Below are 22635 nucleotides of genomic sequence, written 5' to 3'. Positions count from 1 at the left end.
TAAAGCTGTCACAGAAACCTTGTCAATAAGCGTGGAGGCGGCATGAGAACTAAAACTAAATGCATGTTCCATTGTTCAAATGTCAGAGAGCCTGAGTCGTTCTTGAAAGAATTACATTAAGACAACGTCAGTCTGAAAGAAGAGAAACTGGTGATACCAACCCGTCATCAACAGCATTGCTAAAAACCCTTGCAAGAGTGCTTGACCTTGCAAATGCTAGAAGACATACAACACTCATGAAAACTTTTGTACTGGTTGCATCATTTTCCTGGAGCAAAGTTATCACTAGTTATTTTACAGCATGCTCCCAACAAATGTCTTTGCAAAAATCATTAACCACCACCAAAGCATTGGGAGAGAAGTCCCTGGACCAAAGCAACCCAGGTTAGCCATGAAACCGTGCACAGTGTTCCAAATTTCTCTTTTGTTCGAGATGGATTTTGATGCATGACTTCAGAGCCCAGAGACAGTGACAAAGGGCACACCATTCATTTGGCTTTGGCTTGTTTCACAGCAAAGTCTTCCTATCTCAGATGCCCTAACCTGACTACCATAGCAATGCATCTGCTGAAATACAGGTTTTCATGGAATCAACAGATGAACCAGATGCAGCTTTTGGCAGAGGCAGTTGCTAAGGGCAGAAGACTTGAGGAGTGCATAATTATCTTTGTTCCAAAATGTTCCATGTATTCTGCTCATGCCAAGGAGTTACATAAAAGCTTGCTGCTCATCCTGCTCCCATGGAGGGTCCTGGATTCCTGGGGTGACAGCTGCCATTCAGGGTTCATGAGGYACAGACTTTCCTATCCCTCCTAACCCTTCAATATCCCCGAGCAGCAGAAGGAGCAGCAGCTGCTTTCCAATTCCCCGCCCCAGAAGCATCCCTCCCCTCCGCTTTCCAAGAAACAAGAACATCAATGTATCTGAGTGTATCAGGCCATATTTGCTCTGCTTCAGAAACCCACAGGAAGAAGCTCATCTCCTCACTAAGAATACAACTGCTATATAGGCCAACAATACCTTGGTTTCACCAGAATATTCTTCACAACTCAGTTTTCGCTCCTTCAAGACAATCTCTAATATGACAGACAATTTATGTTAAATAAAAAAGTAGGAAACTGGGGTAGTGAGGTACAGCTGCTTTAAATGTCACATTAGATACTATTGTGCTCATCGAGATACAGACTTTAATATGCTGTATTTTGCTCCACATGACACAGCTGTCTTCACAGAAGCTGTGTATTAGCCCACATTCTGGTGCATGTAAGATCAGGCTTTTCTTATCTCAAAGGAACCTTCAGAAACAAAAGATTAAAACTTATAATCATACAGCTACCAAGTAATGCAGGAGATGAAGCTTGTCTCAATTAACCCATTGCAATAAAGTCAAAATATTAAGAATGGTAAGTACATTCAATCCCATGGAACAATGCCAAATCATGTCCAACAGACAGGATCCATAATACACACCCAGGTCCCAATGCCTTCTGAATTTTTTCTGACTTCAACGCACTTAGGATGAGACCCACAAGCAGAGCTAAGCTAACTTAGTAAGCCAGGCAGTTAACATCTTTCCACCCAATTAGTAAACTGCTCATCTCTTTTGTGTACGTTCTTCATAACTCCTTCTAGCAAGTAACTGTCTCAACATCTGGCCCCGAGCATGATGAACCACCACTTTGTGGTGCAGGGTTGTTGCACTGTCGTCTTCTTAATTGCTGACCTCCTGAGCATGCAGACCAGCCAGTCCAGCAGCCCCAGTTCCCGTTAACAGCAGCATCTGGAAAAAACCCAAAGCCAGAAAGGATTGTCAGAATAAAGCATTTCTTTCCACAGTAAGAGCTGTCAGCTTCCATGAATCATATTTAAACACAAACAGATACGCCCCTGTCCATACCACTAACAATATACTTGAGTCATTAACAGTGAATGATTGTTTTAAGGATGTTAATTCCCTGTTCAGCATTTCTGGTGTGTGTTCAAACTATACTTTATACAGCAGGGACAAGGGAAAAAATATCAATTAGCCTTAAATTTGCTTATAGCCCATTTCTCTCCCTGACCCATTCCAAGCCTGTGTAAGAAAAAGAGCAATTAAACTTGTGTCAGCCACATTTTGAGGTGCTAGGGGAAACATTAGCATGTTCTTGTTCAATGAACAACAGCTTGAATATTCAGCTTTCTATCCATTGCTTTTCCTATTACACTGTTTTCTTCTGGACCCTGAGCATGTGAGTGACAGAAATTCAAAGTCCTGAGAATCCTGGAGCCAAATGCAGAGGTACCGCATAAAAGAAGGAAGGGGGAGTGAAAAAGGAACTTCTGTGTTGACAAGTGGATGGATGCGAGTCTCTGGGAGGGTCGGTGGCGATAACACATGTGGGAAGCAGACTGGAGCAAGGTGTGAGCGACTCCACAATTTAAGACTCCATGGACTTGCTTAGAAACACCTATGAAATTGACCCTCTGCTCTGTGAAATCTTGGCTTGAAATGTATTTCAGCCAGCCTTGGCTAGGACACAGCCAAACAGAATAAAACGTGGATAAAAGATGGTAAACAAAGGGCAATGATAAACACAATGCATCAAACTGTGGGATGGTGCCAGAGCTCTGGATGCCTGAGAACTGGTCTTATTTAGCATCTAAATTAATGATCTGGAAGAAGTAAACAGCAAAATGATTAAATTCACAGATCATACTAAACCAGAAGGAGTTAAGAACATCAGTCAGGARAGAGAAGCAATACAAAGGGGCCAGGAAACATTAGTAAATGCTTCAAAACAACATAATAAGATTTTAAGATTAAAATGCATGGTAGCATATCTGAGGAAAAACAGTTTGCAACATACTGGCGGTATCAAAGAGAAAAACTTAAGAAACTGAGCTGTTGGAGAAGACCTGGGGCTCATCCTGAATTGTAAATTATGTAGGAGTTTATAGTTTGATATACTTGCAAGGAAGGCTTATGTGGCTTTGAACTGCCARAGTAAAGCCACCTCTTTCTGAGTGCAAAGAAGCATTAGACTTTGGTGCTAAACTCTGTTTCCAGTGCATTAAACTCCACAGGTCATAACCAACCAGTCCATCTTATGACTACGCTGTCAGTTCAGAGTCAGTCCTCAGACTAGCTCCTCTCACTACCTACCCACAACCTTGCCCTCACCACCAGCCTCAGCCTGGGCTTCCTGGAAGAGGAAAGTCAAAGCGTATTTGTCAGTTTGCAGGAGCCTAACCTCATGCATTGGGCTGGACAGACTGGGTATAGCCAACCCTGGGCATATTTCTCCCCATCCATCAGCTGACATCCCCAGTCAGCTCCCCCAACAGCACTCCTAGATACAGCTGGGACTATCTGTACCCAGGTTAGAGCTGGCTACACAGATGAAGACCATATAGTACACTCTTGTCCTCTCTCCAGCCTGCTTTGCACTTTGCAACACAGATGTCACCTTCCTGCCAAATTAGAGGGGCTTCAGCAAACTACATCAGCCTAAAACGGGCCGTAAGTATTTGGAGGAGAGATGAGAAGAGGTGCTTTGTGCATGTGTAGGTGTGCCTGTGTTCACCAAACAGTGATGGGGCTGAAACAGCCCATGGCTATAGGCGCTCACAAATGGCTGAGAGCGTTTCCATCCTTGCCTCACCAGCACCACGCAGTGAGCCCTCTAGGGAAGGGGACAAACTTACTGACTCTGGCACCCTGAGTCAGCAGCAAATCCCTTGACATTAGAGATACAGGATCCAGCCTACACATCTGGCTTTCCCTCTTGGGACCTGACAGCTGCCTTGTCCTGGGCCACGATAGCACAGTAATACCAGCGCAAGGGGCTCACGGCACTGGCCACGTCCTTGTCCCCTTCACCAGGATCACTCTCCCCCTTCTTTCCTCGGTCTTCAGATCCTTCTTACCTTCCCTCTTGGTGATCTCGCAGGCAGTGCCACTATAGCCAAGGGGACACAAACATTCGCACTCMGTTCCTGAAAGCAAGCAGAGATGGTGGGATTACAGACTTCATTGCAAGCCACGTTTCCCTACAGACATCCATTTCTTTTCAGTGTTTCATCTTATATGAGGAAGGAACAGTGGGTGAAATTACATCAGCCTTTCTCTCTAGGAGTAAAAGTATAAAACAGCAATAAAGCAGTGAAACTGTGAATACCTTGACGCCCCTCTTGCCTCTCCAGCCATTTGTTCCTGGCTCTGCACTGCAGTGCAACAGTCCCTCAGCTACAGCAGCGCACTAATTCAGCAGTCCAGCTTACCACATAGTTCCCCGTCCCTCTCCAAAAAGTTTTTTTTGGTAGAGCTGAGAGGGGAGCAAACTGTTGGCAGTGCCAAGAACRAGCACCCAGGACAGACACTTTTCAGCTAGCTTTTCTGCCAGAGAAAGAGTGTGCGTGACTCCACTACAGCTTCTCAGGACTGGYCTGTGCTTCCCACAGCAGGACCCCAGACCAGAGCTTCCACTTACTAACAGTAATGGTCATTTAAAACCTCTTGTTGAGAAGATCCTAAATGAAATGCTAACATGACTCAGATCCTGAAAAAGTTATTTAAACAAGCGTAATCATGAGAGAAATCCTTTAAGTGCTACAATCAACTAGCTGGTACCTGAAGCAATCGTTTCTGCATTAGATTCATTTAGATGATAACGACTCTCATCAGGACTTTTGCAGATGCAGACTGGAATTAGGCACTTGAAAAAATAGTCCTTTTGTTAGAAGCTCTCATCACATCATGAATACTCTGTTTAGGCAGTGTGGTTTTGATTCAATTTAATTATTTTTCTCCTTCATTTTTAAATCACAGTCTGCTTCCAAAGGAGGACAGCTTCTATTAGAAATGGGGGGAGGTGACAGTGATAACAGTGCTTGGCACTTAGATGGTGCTTTTCATCTTCAAAACACTTTTACAAACACTAATGTTGAGACAGTAGGCACTGCTCTAGGAAGACAGAGGCAATCTTAAAAGCAAAGGAGGAGACAAAGACATCAACTTTTTTTTATGCATAATTGAGATGGAAACAAATTCTTCCACAAAACTGATACAGATGATCGCTCCTACTAAAAAGGTACAGTCCTTGACTTTATTGTCTTTACTAAAGAGTGACATTCTACAAAAAGAGCAACTTTGAAAAAAATTTTTTTCATCACCCAAAACAGGAATAATAGGAGAAACTAAAGAGCAGATTACTAGCTAAGCTTCCTTCCTCCTCACAAATTCTCTGCTTGTTTCTCTTAGAGGGTAGACGAGAGGTGCAAAAACCTTCTACCTTTCAAAATGGGGGTTCCATTGCCACGACATGGAGCGCAGCGACAGGAACTGCTCTCCAGCGCAAACTCCTCAAGAGCACGTTGCATATTTTCTTTTATTGCCATTGCATTAGCAAAGTCAGTTGGAGTCACCAGCTGATACAGTGGCTGTGCCTAAAGGGGGGGAAGAAACCGCAATCATTTTGAAGTTCAACATGRTGCGAGCATCGCACAGCTCTGTGGGAGCACAGCTGGCGAGGGAAAGGATGGCCTTGTGGTACGTGCAGCAGGTTTCCCATTAGTGTCTGTGTAAAGCTAGTAAACAACAAGGCAGCAATGTCAGGAATACAAGGACCCTCCCACTGGTTTACAATACCAAAGAAATTTCAAATGCGTAATGAAATACAACAGCTATAGAGTTGGYTGAAAAACAGGGCAAAGTTTCACAGAAGTTTCATTAAATGCTTTCCCATCCATTTTCCTGATGTGGACATTTGAGACCAGATTTGATCAAATATACTTTTAATGAGTGCCTCCTTACTCCAACTTAAAAAGGATCTCCAAAACCAACCCACAAAAAGTTCCTTCAGTCCTCAGATGGCTGCACAGAAGGGCCAAATGCATATATTCATGGGCATATATTCACRGGCATTCATATTTTCACTTTCAGCTTAACCACTTCTGTATTTCAAGGCTCTTTTTATGAAGCCAAGGAAGGGTTTCCACTGCCTTCAAAAGGGAGTGTATTGTGATCTTCATCTATAAATACCACAGACAGGCTCGGTGGTCTTTGCACTGGCTGAAGATAATGGAATGCACAATGCAGTGGACATGCAGTAGAAACTAAGGAGACTTTGGCCTATTTTTTTTCCCAAGAATAAGTTGAAGTGTGGCCTATAAATTGGCTTGCATTCACTAATGCTGGTGAGATGACRTTGGCACATGTCATTAGAGGATCCATCCCAAGTTCCCATCCTTGCTAGATAAGCTACTTAGATACCAGATCTGCTATACAGGCCACAGGAATACAGTAAGCATGAAAGATAACAGTACTGCTATGACAGTCTCAAGCTACTAGAAGTAGAGGAATATTTTAAGAAAAAAAACACTTTTCCTGTTCCTGTACATTCACTCTTCATCAATTACCTGTGATCCATACCTTGGCTTCTTGAATTCAGATCATACAAATAAGGAAATACCTTAAGATTGACCTGCCAAGTCCTTTCAGCAGATGATTTATGAACTGATTTGCTTTAGCTTTCCCTAACTAAGCATTCTTGGGCTGACATTTAGTCACACTCTGCTGGTGTTTTTGATCTTCAAGCCCCACAGGGATATGAGTATGGAAGTGAAAGATTAWAGATAGCAAACCCAAACTGCATCAGTCTGTGGTTTTCACTGGACAGCATGGTCACAGACGTCAGGCTAGATACCGAAGGGCAAGACAAGGAAGAATGTCGCAATTTATGGTGTGAGAATTTTTGGTAAGCGGGATCTTGTGTGGAAGATCTCGCTTCTGTTTTCACCTGCTGAGACACCCCCACTGTGCATTTGAGGAACGTCTATCCACAGTGCACCAGGGGCTTTGGAAAACCACGTCTGCTGAAGCAAGTGGCAGATGGGCACTGGCAGAATTTCCAAATTGCTGATTTTTGCTTTTCTTGAAACTTCTTAGAATTCATCTCTTCTTTTTTAAAGAAATTAAAGAATTTTCAAGGAGAAGCAAATATCTTTTATAATTATAAATACTTTTTGTCTAAAATTAAATTTTAGAATAAAACCAACTGCATAATAGTAACAAAATCAATTTCCACCACTACCAGTTCAAACTCGGGTTTTGAAAGCATGTTCTCTTGGACCTTTGTMTTATTCACTCAAACTTCGAGTGAACTTACTTTGACATTGAAAACAACAAGGCAGAATTGCTGCATACTTCCATTCGCTTTTTACTTTTACAGTGCTTTGTATTTGTAAACCTGCTCAGGATCAAAAAACCTCGACTCTTCAAAACCAACATCCTATTTTTAAGGTATACCTAAGCTGCACAAACATCTAGGCATTAGTGGTGAACTTAACATTCTGAATCACAGACAGTTGTTGCTAAATAGTCCCTGGCAATCAGAGAAGACAGGAGAAATTTGAAGAAAAGGAGGTCCTCGCATTAAACTCTACTACTTATGCTAACAGCTATCTTTTTGATAAGCGATACATTGGCAGAGAAGAAAAGTGGATAGTCTGACTTGCTTCATAGGCAGCAGGTGATCATATCTGCACAGCCAGACTGGAAATGGGAAAAATTGTTTACTTCACTCGCTTTCAACTACCCCACTCTTTTTAATCCAGCAAAACTCAGATCCTCCAAATATCCGTTCTTAGAGGCACCATGTTACACAATACGGTTCTAATAATTGCCTTAGAAATTGCCCCRTTTTTTTTAAATCCCATTTATGTGAACATACAGTTCTCCAAGGCGCTCAGCTAAGTGAGGCTGCATGAACTGATGGATACAGTACCTTTAGCTTTATGATCTCAGGGTTGTACTGTACAGCATCTCCCCATTCCTGCATTAGTGCAGCAGTTGGCAGCTCTTTGTAAGCCAATGTGGTAATGTGTTCACTTGCTCCTCCACGAACAAGGGCGATGAAGTCTTCCACATACTGTTTTTTGAAGGTGCTGTCTGCAAACACGCATTCAGAAAATTGGCCAATTCTGCTCAGATGTTTCTTTGTGGATCGCAAATAACATACAAACTAACAGCAAAACACCCCTGCAAATGACCCATCCCATTGAGAGGAGAAAGGAGAAAGGCCACAACTGGGTCACATACTTGTGGCCAAATGAACTGCCAGGTTCACTTCAAGCAAAATTTTCCCTGCCTTCACAAACAAGCAGGGTTCACTCCTATGGGAGCCTGGCTGGAAGAAGGACTTTGGTATTCAGACTGTAGTTTCTCTGTCTTTCATTTATAATAATGTCGAAAGAAACATTAAACAGATAAACTCAAAGCCTGTAAGACCATTAGATCACCATAAGGTAATTAGATCACAAGCTAATGAATCAGGATCTTTCTGTGTGGTTACACTCAAAAAGCACTTAGAAACTCCAGCTTGGGCAGGYTGTGACACCCGGAGCGATGGACCTGCACCTGCTCCCGCCGCAGGCAGGAGTCAAAGTCCTGCTTACTTCAGTGGGGTGAGATCAAATTCCATTAGTACATGAAGCTCGTTTTATGAGGACAGACTTATTCCATTTGAGAAATGGAAGATAAAATGTCATAACATAAAGAACAAATTGCTCTTACAAGCTGCAGAACCACTGACGCCTGGTTTCCTTGCTCCCTTGCAGCAATAACCCCGTCCTCCTCTCACGTATCCTGTCTCTCCCCACCGATTTCTTGCCTATGGCAGCCACTTACAATGTTGAAGGTCCTTCCACAGCGCAAAGTTCCTCACCGTCATTAATATTGCCAGTTCTCCTCTACATATCTTCAGCTGCACCCTCCTGCTGCTGCAGTGCTCCCAGCTTCCCATCATGGCTCTAGAGGGCTTCCCRCAGCACCAGCACCTCCCTGCATACTGCCTGCTTTCCCTCATTTGGGCTGGTACAGTGCAGAAAGCAGCACACCGGTGCTGGTCATTGGTCACTCAGCCCAAACTGGACAGGTAACAGTTGATCTGCCCCTGTTTCTCCCTAGGAAGGAGGAGGGGACACTGAGAAGATCTTTCTTCTCTGCTCAACAAAGACAATTTTGCAAGAAAACAAGAGCTTTGAGACATCTACCCCTCTGTTAAGCTTGGCWGAGGCTGGCTAACAGATTCAAAAGTCCCTGTGAGGGCGTAGGGAGGTCCTTCAGGCAGGCAAAATCACAAAATCCTCTTTTCATTAYGACAAAGACTAGAAGTGAAATCACAGAAGCGTTTCATGCTTACCTCCAATTTCTTTTAAAAGGGATTTACAGGTGCCATCAGTCACTCCCAAACTCACAGAGACACCTTTGATAGTTGCACCAATATTAAAGCCATGCTGTGTGCATTTCTGGACATCGCTCAGAGAATAACCTTAAATGCACACCAAAAAATTGCAGTGTTATAAATAAAACCATTATATTTTCAGAATCTTTTACTATTTTTTAATCTCAATATCCCCAGAAAATACAAGTTGCTAAATATTTTTCCTTCAGGAAAAAGGAGATGAGATGAAGAAAGCTTCACTAGGATGTTTACCACATCTATGTGAAATGAAATGAAATCTGTATGTTTCACAGAACTCTAAAATCAAGTGAAAATACAAGGTAAATGCTGAAAGAGAAGGCCTTTCATGACCAACGCAGCTCCACTGGGTTATGTGAAGTTACAATAGCTAGGAATCTGTTCTCTGACTTAAATGACAAACATCTTCAGCAAAGGATTATGTACCATCCATCCCCACAGTCAAGACACTGGCTTTTAAAGGGTAATAGGTGGAGTAACCTGTCTTCCCCTTGCAAGCCCAGATCTCCAGTCCTTTGCTAACAGAAGAATGTTAATTGTTTCATGGAAGCTTTTCCATGCAGCTCTACTATAAATTTTTTCTTTACATACAAGCATTATCCCTAAAAATCTGCAAATCTACCATATGTTCTCGTCCAAAGTCCTTCCTCAAACTCCTTGCTGTTCTGACATTCAAGAATATTTAGGCAGATATCATGGTAAATACCAGATAGTACAGTCAAGTATCTCTTCTCCTTTTCTGCTTTTTTTGTTGTAATCYCCTGGGTTTTCCTCAGTTCTTTGTATTTTAACACAATGGAGTTAAACCCATTTCTAGATCATTTGGATTCACAATGCAAGTATCACTATACGGTTATCCTGCTCTTAGGCTGTTCCCTCACATCTGATATCGGCCAGTTTCTGAAACAGAAGAGAGGGCCGTATTGAGTTTTGGATTGCCCCAGTATAGCCCTTCTTAATGTTCTTAGTCCATATGCCCTTGAAGGCAGGAATCATTATCTGATGACATCCTCGTACAGCACCTAGCACCCACACCTCTCTACCGCCTACAGTCCCACAGAAAGYATCAAATCAGGCGACACAGACACATCTGGCATATTGGATGATATGACAGAGCAGTACAAGAACCAACCATGGGACACAGCTTGCGATATTAGACCTGTAAAAGAAGACTTGATCTCCAGTGGTGCCRGAGCACAGACAGTACAGTTGTAATGAGGGCTTCAGAGGGAGAAGCCTGAATTCTGTCTAGAGCTATCAAATGGCTGTGAGAACTTATAGCCTGGCTCAAAACTGGGGATAGTTGAAAACATTGGCAATACTGAAGGATCCTGATCTAGGTCAGCACATACTTTTAGACAGCATTTTGATACAAACAAAAAAGTATATTATTTCACGCATGCAACTGAATATTGCTTGTGATGGGCCCCAGTAACATCTGAGAGATTGGACAGTGTTAATGTTTTGAATATCTGAAATACAAATTTAAATTCTGTCCCTCTGGGCTGTATCTGACTATAGCATAACCTAGCAACTTCTTAGACAGCAGAAGAGCAAACAGACTGAGTGCAACACAGCAGAGTTCACTAAATGCTTTTGCAAATAGACAACGAAAGTAGTTACTCAGTCTCCCATGCCAATGAATAAATAAGAGAGTGCAGCTATTGATTAATGTCACACAGCTTTCTATCCTACACAACAATCATCATTTCTTGAGAAAAGGAAGCCAGAGTCAGAGAGCAAGAGCAATGTCAGACACAAGATTCACCCAGCAAATTATTTACTGTTTCCTACGTTCTGGAAAAGCTCTGGAGGCTAAAGGTGTTTCAAAACTGTCACTTGAAAAGCACCAGAAAAAGACTTTGGATGAAGATTTTCAAAGCTAACAAAAGAGTTAAGCTATGTGACTATCATTCCTCTACACATCTTGTCAGCTTCCAAGAAACAAAATAGAAAATACTTGCTACTGGGCCCTTTTTCTAACTGACAGCACCCACAGCTTGAGAGCTAGATGAAGCCCAATGATGCTGAGCATGCTTTGAAAACCAGGCTCTTTATTTGCAGCCATAAAACACTCTTCCTCCCATATTTCCTGCAGGCTTTCTTTGAAACGTTGTTGACTTCTTCCACCTTCTCTCTTTTCTGTCCTCAAATCTGAATCATTACTGGGTGCTTGCAGAAAGCTATTCACACAGAAAGGTTGGATCTGACCCCAAAGCTTTTTCACAAGTATCAGATGCACATACCTGCCTTTTGGAGCTCGTTACTGTTCAGAACTAAAGTATATTCGTAGATGCCACCAACAGTAGCCTCAGTGATGTAATGGGTCCCGTAGTCCCTGTAGAGCTCTCTGTACTCGCCATAGCTGTACTCTGAGGGTAGCYGATGGAGCCGCTGCATGAATTCGTAATGCAGCATCAGGGCCCGGGGCTTCAGTTTATAAATGGCAACATCCAGCTCAGAACGGGCATGAATAAATTTACTGGACTACATGAAATGCAGACACAAAAGAGAATCCAAAGTAAATGAGGGATGTAATTCTCTTGACGAAGTGTAATTCTTTGCCATTAAACACTTAGGTTGGTCAGGATTTATCAGCTTAACAATTTACAACTGGAATTTTTTTAATCTAGCAAAAAACCCTTTTAGTAGTCAAGTTTCTGAGGACCAGGGTAGATATGTGGGCTATTAGAGAGAAGAGAAGGAAGAGGGAGAGACACCCATTACAGGTTAGGTGATAGCTCAGGCATTCAACTGGGACCCAGTTGAACCCAGTTTCAAGACTCTACTCTGACAGACTGAAGAAGCAAGGACAAAAAGCTGCATCCCAGGAGAGCACTCTATCCCTAACAACTGTCTACCAGCCCTTTTCTTCCAAAACTTCTTCAAAAATTTTCAGGGAAGTCTCAAATCCTGTTGATTTATCTGTGAAATGGTTATTCTCTGGCTGACCCAGATAAATACCTATACTCCACAGAATCTGCCATTACCAAAACTCAAAGGAAAGAGGAAAACACATTCATTTCTGTGTGCGTGCACACACATGCATTTATGCATCTGTATAGACATGTGTTTGTATACATCTATATATATCTTTATATCTTCTCTTTCTGGCATAAAAGTCAGGAACAGAAGAGGTCTTTTACCATGTCCAAAGGAATTTAGTGTCCAGTTGTTTGGGTCAGCGGGAGAAGCACATTAATGGGGTTTTAATGTAGAACTCTGCAGCTTAAATAATAAAATCAAGATTTAGTATTGTGTTTCTTCATGGATATCTATTGCAAATGCTTCTCATATACCTCAGATATCATCATGGGTAGTGTCTCTAGTAGACTCCCTGGAATAGTTCCCAAATGCTGGAAGCAAATGSAAATTTAATAGTAACAAGGAACACTCCTGTTCCTGAATGCACTGTATACTGAGGGGAGAGACATAGATCAGTACTATTAAGCCATTGACAAGAGCTCAGTTTGTTTACAGCAGTAACAGATGGAAAGAAGAAATCAAATGATGTTGCCCACAACCCCAAAACTAATCTCATAAAACAGCCCTAGGAGTTATAGATTAAAGCATCTCTAGCCAGCTTAAAATGTGCATCAGATCACAGCTATGACCAAATCTCTGATTGCACCATCCGTATTTTGTGTTGTGAGTGTCCCAGTCTGATAAATGATGTATTCAGCAGATATATCATATCAACCGAAGTAAAATGGCATGTGTTAGTCTATAATTAAACCCACAGAAGGCCTGCTAGCAGTTTTCATTCTACATTTTTGTCAAGGCTGCCCTACAGTGGAATAGTTTAGCCTCTTTGTTTGCATCATCATTTACTAAAGTGGCAGCTCCTGCCTTGCTGAACCCACCTAAAAGATGAATGGCTCTTCATGTGCGAGATGATGCTCTGCAGTGATCACAAAGACAATAGCCATCCATGCCACAGACTGCTTTCTGGATTGTGTTTACAGGCACAGAAATTCCAGAACCTCAAAAAATCCCATTTGCCCTTCTTTCAACCAGAATTCCAAACTACTCAGTGTAGCTCACCCTATAGGGCAGAGGGAATGCTGGACTCCAGGGTTCATTAGCTAAAAGCAATTTTACCATTGCGGCTTCCCTTTAAGCAGTATTTGCCTGGTGCAATGAATGTCCTATTTTACGTTCTTTTGATGAAAGAACAGTATCCAGTTGGGTAAACCTGTAATTTTCACTTCYGAAGCCCAGAGGCTGGTATGATGGATATGAACCTTTTAATGGCTGGCATGTCAACATGCACAACACCCTGTTGCTGGTGTGCAGCATGGAGACCTGGTTAGAAGTGCAACTTGTACATCTCCTACCAGCATTTTTACTGTATGGAGGGGAGGCCATTCGAACATATTTCTTAGTTTCATTTTCTTAAATGGCTTTACTAGCCAGTATGAACTGATGCAATTCCAAACATTTCCATGGGCCAAACCAATTAAATACAAAGAGAATACCGCTGGGTCAGTCTGAGTACCACCCCAATACTGATGACCRAAAGCTAGGAGGGTATTCAGAAGTAGTATCAGCATGCTTTTGTTCACATGTTCTTTTACTCTTCCCAGACATCTGCTACTCATCACTGAGGGAGGTACAATCCCTTGGTCTGATCTGGTACACTCTCATATCCTAACCATAGATGCCCAACAGTACACTGGACAGACTGCATTCAGTCTCTTCTGATTTTAGAGGCTAGGCAGCCTGGTTCCTGGCTGACCTGTCAATGGAAAAGCTCCCGGGTGCTGTAAACACAAGCTAAGGAGTTATGGCCAAGCACTTCACCAATACAGACTGCAAAATCCAGTCAGGAGGAAAGATTTCATTTATCCTAGTCATGGCTGCTGACCTGATGATGGAGATCAAATCAATACATACACAAATAACAGAGAACGTGGTTGCAGAGAATTAAGTGGAACAGTGCTTACAGTTGAAGAAAATCTTTTCATCCTTTGAAAGAACTTCTTGAACCTCCTGTCGTTAGAACTGTAACCAAGTTCAAAGAAATACAGATTTATACCAAAGCTGAAGCTAGACTGCGAAGCTTTTGCCTTCAGGACATTACTTTCATAATTTGAGTAGGAGTCATATTCAGTCAGTGTAAATTCATATTTGCCTTTGGTCTAAACAGAAAGCAAAAACAACACATTTTGTTTCCTGCATAGTGATTGTACACCTGAAGCATGSGGAGGGAGTACAGACACTAATCTACTTGTGAATTAAAGCTTGTACTTTGAAGATGAGAAGCCTTTTATAATTGCAAAGTATTATTATTGTTAACACTATGACTTCAAGAACACTTAATTTACACCAGCAGGAAAATTACTATCTCCTCCATACTGCAGAGACCTGAGGCTTACTCAGTAAGTCAACCTTATGCAAAGAAACTGAAATCTTAAACATAGGCATCAGTGAAAGTTTAAACAAGTTTAAAATTCGAAGAGGAAAAGGTTTCCTGATGGGTAACACTCAAAAATATCATGCTAAATCATCAAGAGCATTGAGGCCAAAAGTATGATGTGTTCGAAGTACATCTTTGATGCCCATTGCACGTGATTAAGCTCTACGGAAATTATCGAGTTGTCTAGCCTTTCACGCAATGCATACGGTGTGCTGTTAAATACTAAGCTGTTGCATGTTGATAGCCTTCACAGAGTGGGTCTCTCCAGGAATTTTACAATTCTGTTAAAAATTAACGTCACAATTCCCACGGGATGATTTCATCTTGTATAGATGGAACAGGAAAGATTATGCTCAGCTTTTGCAATCAGTAGGTCCAAGGGAACTTGGCCATCTATTGCAGTTCACACAGATCTTCATTTAAGGGAACTTGTCCCAGTTCATATAGCGCAAGTGGTATGATGACATTTTAGAAGTAGGACTAAATTCAGGCTTATTCCATTTGATCTCATAAATTTTGTAATTGTTTATAAAATGATTTAGTAATGAAGCTTTATTGGTAGTATGCACTAAAATTATTGGAATATATGTATGTATGCTTATTTACAGAAGAAGAATCTGACACTTACCTCTGGGGTATATCTTTCTACATTGTACGGCTTTCTAAATCTTGTGTCCGCAATATAATGGGGAGAACATGCCCCAGCATAGTACCTGTGATCAAGAACTGATCCTTCCAAGTCATTTGTGAAAATATTTAACCTGTATAGGAATCACAGCAGCAAAATATTAAGCTTATCATTGATTCAGRGATGCAGAGCAAATGGCATGACTGAAAAAGGCAAAAGGACGTTCTGCTTGGCTGAGGTTTCTTTGTTTTGTCCTTCTTTAATTTGGAACTCTGACATAAAGCTTTGCCTCTTCCACTATCTGCTCGGTTCAACTGCTCAGCAAAGCCTAACTGTCTAACAGGCAAACAAAAGACAGAGTTGAATTTTGACACTTTGCTGAATACTGTATAGCATTCCCTACAAAAGGACAATTTCATCTACCCAACTAGGATTGACACCAGAGCACTACTGCCACCAGCACTGGCAACACTTGCATCCTTTACTGTGCTAAAAATCATGGAGATCGTAGAGAGCAGCGAGCACAGGCTCCTGCACTGCAATGGAAGGTATAGAGGAGCTCTCCTGGGAACAGCAGCACAAACTGCACCAGCCAAACAGCCTGACCGGGTGCTTCAAGCACACCCCAAGCTCTCCTGCATGCTGGCAGCAACACAGTAGTATCCAGCAGGGTCTTCAAAGGATGGTTTGCCACCTATTTCATCAGTCTAGACTCATCTTTRATTCACATTTCTTTGTTCTGGTTTATCAGTCATATTTGCCTGGTTGGTCAAGGATCAACCACGGGTCACTGGATAAGAGTAAAATCTGTCCCAGAAGAAGGTCTAGTTGCTGAAGCAACCTTTTAACAAAAGTGGCTTGAGAGTCATTGGGAAGTTTTCCTCTGACTTCAATGGATGATGGATAGTAACCGTAACCTGTCTTCACCCAGAAAGGATACAGCATTACAACCTGTTCAGATGGGGGAATTAAACCAGGCTCATTTACTTTCCAGTCACTGATGGCAGGTTCTGTCCCACCTCTCTGTTGGTCGCTGTCAGGACAACCTAACATCACCCCAGTGGCACCCAGCTGAGGACACGGTACTGGTTTCCACAAACCCACACTCAAATAGTAACAAGAATCATTAGCAGAAGCTTCACAAAAAGAAGAATATTGCTGACAGTTAATTTCTTGCCCTGTTAGTGTTCCAGGCCTCTGCTAGATCTGCCCCTCCTTATTCTGGAGAGAAAGACTTGCATGATAATGTCTCTGAAGCTGTAAAATATTAATTCTAATTTTAGAACATACTGAAAAGCAGGGGAGTCCACTAAAAGCATATTTCTGAGCAATTGTAGCTTCAAAGAGATGAGAAGCATGTTTCTGTAATTGTCTGACATTATTTTTAATTTTGATTAAACTCAGAAGTACAAAGCTGTAGCAATGACAAGCACAGCAGCCATGTCTCCGAAGATGAGAAAGAAATCATCATTCTTTCCTTGCAATGTGATTTTTTTCTTCTTTTTCTGAAGTAAAAAGCATTGTTTCCCACTGAACGAGAGATGACGACTCCTCACCCAGCAGAATCTTACAGAAAGTTGCCATAATCTGAACCARTGAAAGCTGGATCATCAGTTCAGATGTGGATTTGAATCCCCACAAAGCTGGCGCTTGTGAACATATGGGTTAAATCCTGCCCCACTCAAGCAAAGGACAAAAATTCCACCATCTTCCACTATTGTTAGAAGCTTATCCAAGAAATTTTGGCCCTGCCAAAACCAATACAGTGCAAAATACAAATCCACAGCTAGGTTCAGAGTTTAGGCAATTCAAGATACTGATTTAAGTCACCCTATGAAGAGTGATATAACTGTCTGTTCAGATATTAACATACCCTCCTTTGTTTTTATTTCAAAGCCACAATTTTAAGTGATCTCTTGGTTCCTAAAGGCTGTGACATTCCTGCTCCCCACACGCTGAATTAGGTCAGAAGCTAATTATACTTGCATCTGTGCAAAATAATTGGAATATAGAATCCATCTCACCGATTAACTTCTGAAGTGTAGGACAATGCACATACCTGTAGATATTTTAGAAGTGTCTGGAGTTTACACTTCTGTCTTCTCTCRCTTTACAAGTTTTGGCAATATAAAGTGCATGCACGGGCTCTTGCAGGACATATTTGCAGACTGAGCTGATGTGCTCTCTGTAGGGTTCGCTGTGTACCATGTACACTTGGTTGCTTCTGTGATTTTCACTCACYATGTCTCTTTCTGAAATACTGATGAAGTCGATAGGAATTTTCCCATCGGGCTTTGGATGAGGACCCAAGGACTATTGGATCATAACCCCTGGATACAGCAGTTGYGACAGCTTTTCTCAGTTCAATATTTATGTTTGAGGCCTCATAAAATCTGTTCTACCCTTAAATAAGAAAACGGTTTTTGCTAAGGTCAYTGACTTACCCTTTTGCCAGATTCTCTATTCCCCAGTATTGCTCCATCTTCTGGTCACATTTTTTAAATACTTTTTTGCAGTTTTTTTCATCTGACTGGTCCCCACAGTCATCATCCCCATTACAAAGCAGCCTCCGTGTAATACATCTTCCTAGGATGCAATGTGTAAATTACTTAAAAAATAATCTATTATTACTCTTAGTGATAACACTGCAAAATCACAATCCCTCACTCAGAGTTTAGAATTACAATACGAGACTGCTGCAACGCATTGTTCAAAACTACCTGGAAGATATTTCCTCTCTGTCAGAGGTTTTCCATGCAGATATTTAATCCCCAAACTCCATCTACTCAGTTTTGCTCAAAACTTTAAAATTCTTTGTTCAACCCAGGGGAAAAAAAAAACAACTAAAAAAGGATAGAAATTCTTTTTTGCAAGAAAATTTTTTTAGCATGAGACACAAACTTTTCAGCAGACCTGGTATAAATTTCCCCCCTTTTTATGTACAAAATTATAGAATCCCTCTTCTACAGTGCCATCAAAAAGTTAGCATGTGACAAAGAGGCATTTCCCTTGGGGACACAGCTCAAAGGTGGCTTTCCCTTTTCCTCCCTGAGCAGCTAAGTGGAGCACACCAGCACCAGCTTTGCTCCATCTCCAGGCACTGGTGCTGACCTCTGCCTGCCTTCTGTTTCCCCTTTGCTTCGGTGTCCTGCTCCCTGCAAGCACTTCCCTCGCTGCTGCACAGGTGCAGATGCAACGGCAGTGGCAGAGCAGAGGTAGGAAGACAAGCAGGGACTAGGGCTGCCCGTTACTGGGAGGAGGCTAGCATTCAGTCTCAGCAGCCCAAGCTGTTCAGCACTCAAGGGCGCTTGTAGGGGACCTACTGTCACCAAGCGAGCACCAACAGGGCAGCAGGGAGTGCTCCACAAGGTTGGATGTTAGTCCTTCTCATTGTAGCACATGATTTTCCAGCTGAATCCTACCAATCTGCTGCTCTAGGTGCTTCCATGGACCACTTGTCCTGGGCTCTTTTACTCTTAGGGATCAGCAGAGCAAATTTTGGATGCAGCTAACTTGCCTCCCCACATTGTTTAGAGAGTCCTCTATTTATTAGTCATTCATACGGATGGAGGGAAATGCTATTAGTGCCACCACAATAAGCTGTTATGCTCTTGGGCATGTGTTAAGGATGCCTGGCACATGTTCTGCTGTTGCTGTCAGATCATTTGATCCATTTGCGTTACAGATCTTACTGATATGACAATTTTTTAATTTCCTATTTGGAGATTTTAAAGACATGCTTCAGACTGACAGACACTGGCTAACAGTCACTTCCAAGCACTGATGCGAACACAACACAAGCATGGATGGACTTGGGTCAACTTCTGACATATCTTTAGCCAGGCAAACTCTTGTAGAAGCAGAAAGTTCAGGGTGGTGTTATCACAGAAGTCAATTGAGCACCATCATTTCTCGCTCAGCTAGTACTTACCTGTAATTGCACATACAAAACCTTCACATCTAATTTTATTTCTGCAAGGACTATTTGTAACACAGTCTTCAGTTTCTTTATCAGAATGATCACATGGATCTCCATTGAACTGAGAAGGTTGTTCCAGACGGGCAAACCTGTACTGTGATGAAATAAAAGATATTGACTCATGTGTATAGAAATAATGAATTTTATGGTTCCCCAGTTAATAAAAGAAAGTTTGTGTTGGGAAGATCTGATCTAAGAGTAGCACCATAAGAAAAAATAATGGGTAGGGTAGAGAAATGAGATGCTAGTAACGTACCTCATTTGAAAGGTTTCTAATCTGGGAGAGTTTTAATTTTACTAAGCAAGGATTGAAAAGGATGAAGGGAAGTTTGCTTTTATTTGACAGTTGGTTTAAATGAGCCTGACAGGGTAGTGTGGGTATGTGAAAGAATAAGGAAGGATTCAGTTTTATTTGCTCTCTTTAAATTAACGCTGGTAACAACATCCCTTGTTATTTTCTGGCTGCATATCACTTGGTCCTCTGTACCATTAGGGATTTTTTTCCACCCACAACACTGCTGTGAAATAGTCAATTACTCTATCCAATATGTTATCCCTCCTTCCTTTTTCCAGCTACTAGGATTAACTCTTTGATACGAAGCTTCACTTTGCCTGGCTCCCATAACTGGTTATTCTGGCTGAAGCCAGAGGACAACTTGTTAACAAAGGTCCTTCCAGCCAACCTGGCATGGTAGAGATCAAGGGGCACTTTGCCAGTCCCACTACGAGGATCACTCACTCAGTTTGATGGGGTTCCTTGGGTAGAAAATGCTCACTGGAAGACAAGAAAAAGCATCTTAATCCTGAAAGGCACCGAGTGTCTCCAGTTCCCCCAGGGGCCCATCAGTGGTGAGGATGCCTCACACTAACAGGACCGCGGAAGAAAAGGACTGCGTTGGACAGAGTGCCCCTCCAAAGGACTCGGCTTCCCTCCTCTTTTCAACGAGCCTGGGCTTACACCTTCCCAGGACAGCACAGAAGTCACTGGAGTTACCGTGTGGGTGAAGAGCTGAAGAGAGCTAAAAGCCACCTGAAAGCAAAAGCTTGCAGCCTTCCCTACAGCAGCACTTGCAGAGTGAAGTGCTTTCCTCAGTGGCTCCCGGCTGTTTGTCCAACCCTGTGGACAAATAAAGACAAGGCCTGGAAGGCAAGACCTTCTCCATTTTCTCAGCCTCCATGCTTAGACCACAAATACTCACCCTTTTCTTTTGACAGGGATCGCACTTGCTCCATGAYGACCAGCTGGAGAGCACACAGTCGATGGGCTGCGGCGGATTGCTCACGGATCGAGCCCACCTGCCTTTGGCCAGACTCGCGTTGGTGCAACTGAATTTAAGGGACTCCTTTTCACCACTATATTCAACAACACATGACAGCTTCAGCGTGTGAAATCACTGAGCTGTGAGGACAGAACAGCTCCACCTATACATGTGGAAATCTACATGCCAAAAATAATTAACTCTTGTTAGACTTCACTGATTCTTCAATGTAATCTCTAGATTTCAGTATTGACCTCATACTGGTTTTAATTCTGTATGAAACCTGTCCGCTCTTCAATGCCCAAGAGTAGATCCAGCCCTATATAATGCTATCAGCCTGAGGGTAGAGCCTGCAGACCGCTCAGGAGGGTGGCTGCAGTATACAGGTTTGATTTAGCCAGCCTGGGTAACAGTAGAGGTGCCAACAACCTGGGCTTCATCTCAAGCTGCACAGGCCCTGCAAAATAACCTGGCAAAGTGGCCAGTAGCAAAATCTGTGCCATCAGTTCCTGCCCTTCTTCCCGTTTACCTGCTGCCTGCTGTACGGACAGTATTTCAGTGCCTCACTGTCAGACACAATGAACAACTCCAAGGTCAAACCCCTCCATGACAGACACCAATCGCAATGCAAATGACTTGCATACACTCAGCATTTTTGAAAACCAGACTTAAGTACCTCTATTTGGCAAGTAGGCTGTTTTTTCTCAACCTGGGCAGAAACATTAGTCTTAGACTCTATTCTCTGTTCACAKGAAGAGTCATTAACCCATCAATCCCATTCATCCCAGTAATGAACTTGGAGTATGAGCCTCAACTCTTCACCCCAGCCACACTGTCACCATGTCACGTGACAACTGTCTCCAAGGTTTCCATGATACCGCAGCTAAAACACTGCCTAGTCTTTCAGTGGATCCAGTATTTCTGGTTAAATCCTCATTCCAAACAAATACCTTCCTTGTAGCACCTAATACTCTTATTCCCTGTAAGCAGGAAAACTAAAGTAAAGCATTGACAATTACTTTCTTTTCATACCTCACTGGTGTTCCCAATTCCTTCACCAAGATAAGGAATAGCATCAGCTAAAGCTTTAAATATGATCTAGTGCCTGGCAAGGGGCTCCCATTACTGCACATTCAAAATTGCATGGAATAAAGGAATTACAAAAACTCATCAGCCTACTGATGCGTGAAATCAGAGCTCAAAGTTCAGAGAACAGTGGAAAAATTTAGTTAGATCAGAATCATTACAGTCACTGATTAACCACAGTCCTCTGAAAGAGCAAATTGCATTAAGCTAATAGAGAATGAAACAAATATTAGTCAGATTCTTTCCATGTACGTACCCCCAAAAACCTGAAACCTCATCTTTCCAACACTGTTGGGCAGCTAGCACATTAGGTRATTGTGCATTGCAAACAAATTTCCACTATGTTACAACGCTATCCTAGTGCTTTATCATATCAGATTTATCAAACAGGATTACTTTTTAAAATCAGACACATTGCACTACGTTATATTTTAAACAATGTCTTCTGCTATTCATTAGAAGTATAGAAATAGCTCAAGATAGCAGCTATTTGCTATACAATGTAAACGCTGAAAATCAGTATTGAATTTCAATATTTATCATATCACTGCATGGACATTTCTTTAGAAACATTCACTTACCTAAAGCAACAAACATTTAGGAAGCCCAGGACTGCGTAAAATAGGAGCAGTCTGACTGCGTACCAAGTAAACGCTGAACGTGATGTACTCATGATTCCCAGGTACCACCGGCAATTCGAAATCACCCCAACTCTGGTTCAGCCTGCCAGGGGATTTGAAAATGGTTCAAGTAGAAAAGGATAAATTACTAGGTCGTTTTTCCGCACAGTAAACAACAGATGACCCACCACCTGGCAAATTCACAAGGTAAACTTTGCAATTGTTAGCACATAGCTTTCTGCTAGGGAAGTAGGAAGAAAATGAAGATCAGCTCAGAAGCAATTTACACTTTCATTTGTAATGCACCTTTCAAGACGCCGAAGAAAATGAATATTTCAACAAATGAAATAAAATACTCAAGTCTTGGCAAAGGAAACAGTCAAGAGGATAGCGATAAGTAAA

General features: G+C 42.1%; 1 protein-coding gene across 1 annotated transcript; it reads right to left on the bottom strand.

Moving 5' to 3' along the window:
• Positions 1-1628: 1628 nt before the first annotated feature.
• Positions 1629-22286, bottom strand: C8B (complement C8 beta chain). Its single transcript, XM_026069034.1, has 12 exons — positions 22195-22286; positions 20468-20621; positions 19221-19362; positions 17734-17875; positions 15290-15422; positions 14189-14383; positions 11489-11729; positions 9183-9311; positions 7767-7930; positions 5274-5427; positions 3910-3978; positions 1629-1780 (listed from the first exon to the last, which is right to left on the bottom strand). The coding sequence occupies exons 1-12, from the start codon at positions 22284-22286 to the stop codon at positions 1629-1631; spliced, it is 1767 nt and encodes a 588-aa protein (XP_025924819.1).
• Between the last annotated feature and the right edge of the window lie 349 nt (positions 22287-22635).

This window comes from Apteryx rowi, unplaced genomic scaffold (assembly GCF_003343035.1).
Source record: "Apteryx rowi isolate R43461 unplaced genomic scaffold, aptRow1 scaffold_284, whole genome shotgun sequence".
Taxonomy (NCBI): domain Eukaryota; kingdom Metazoa; phylum Chordata; class Aves; order Apterygiformes; family Apterygidae; genus Apteryx; species Apteryx rowi.
This window is presented reverse-complemented; position numbering and strand designations above follow the sequence as displayed.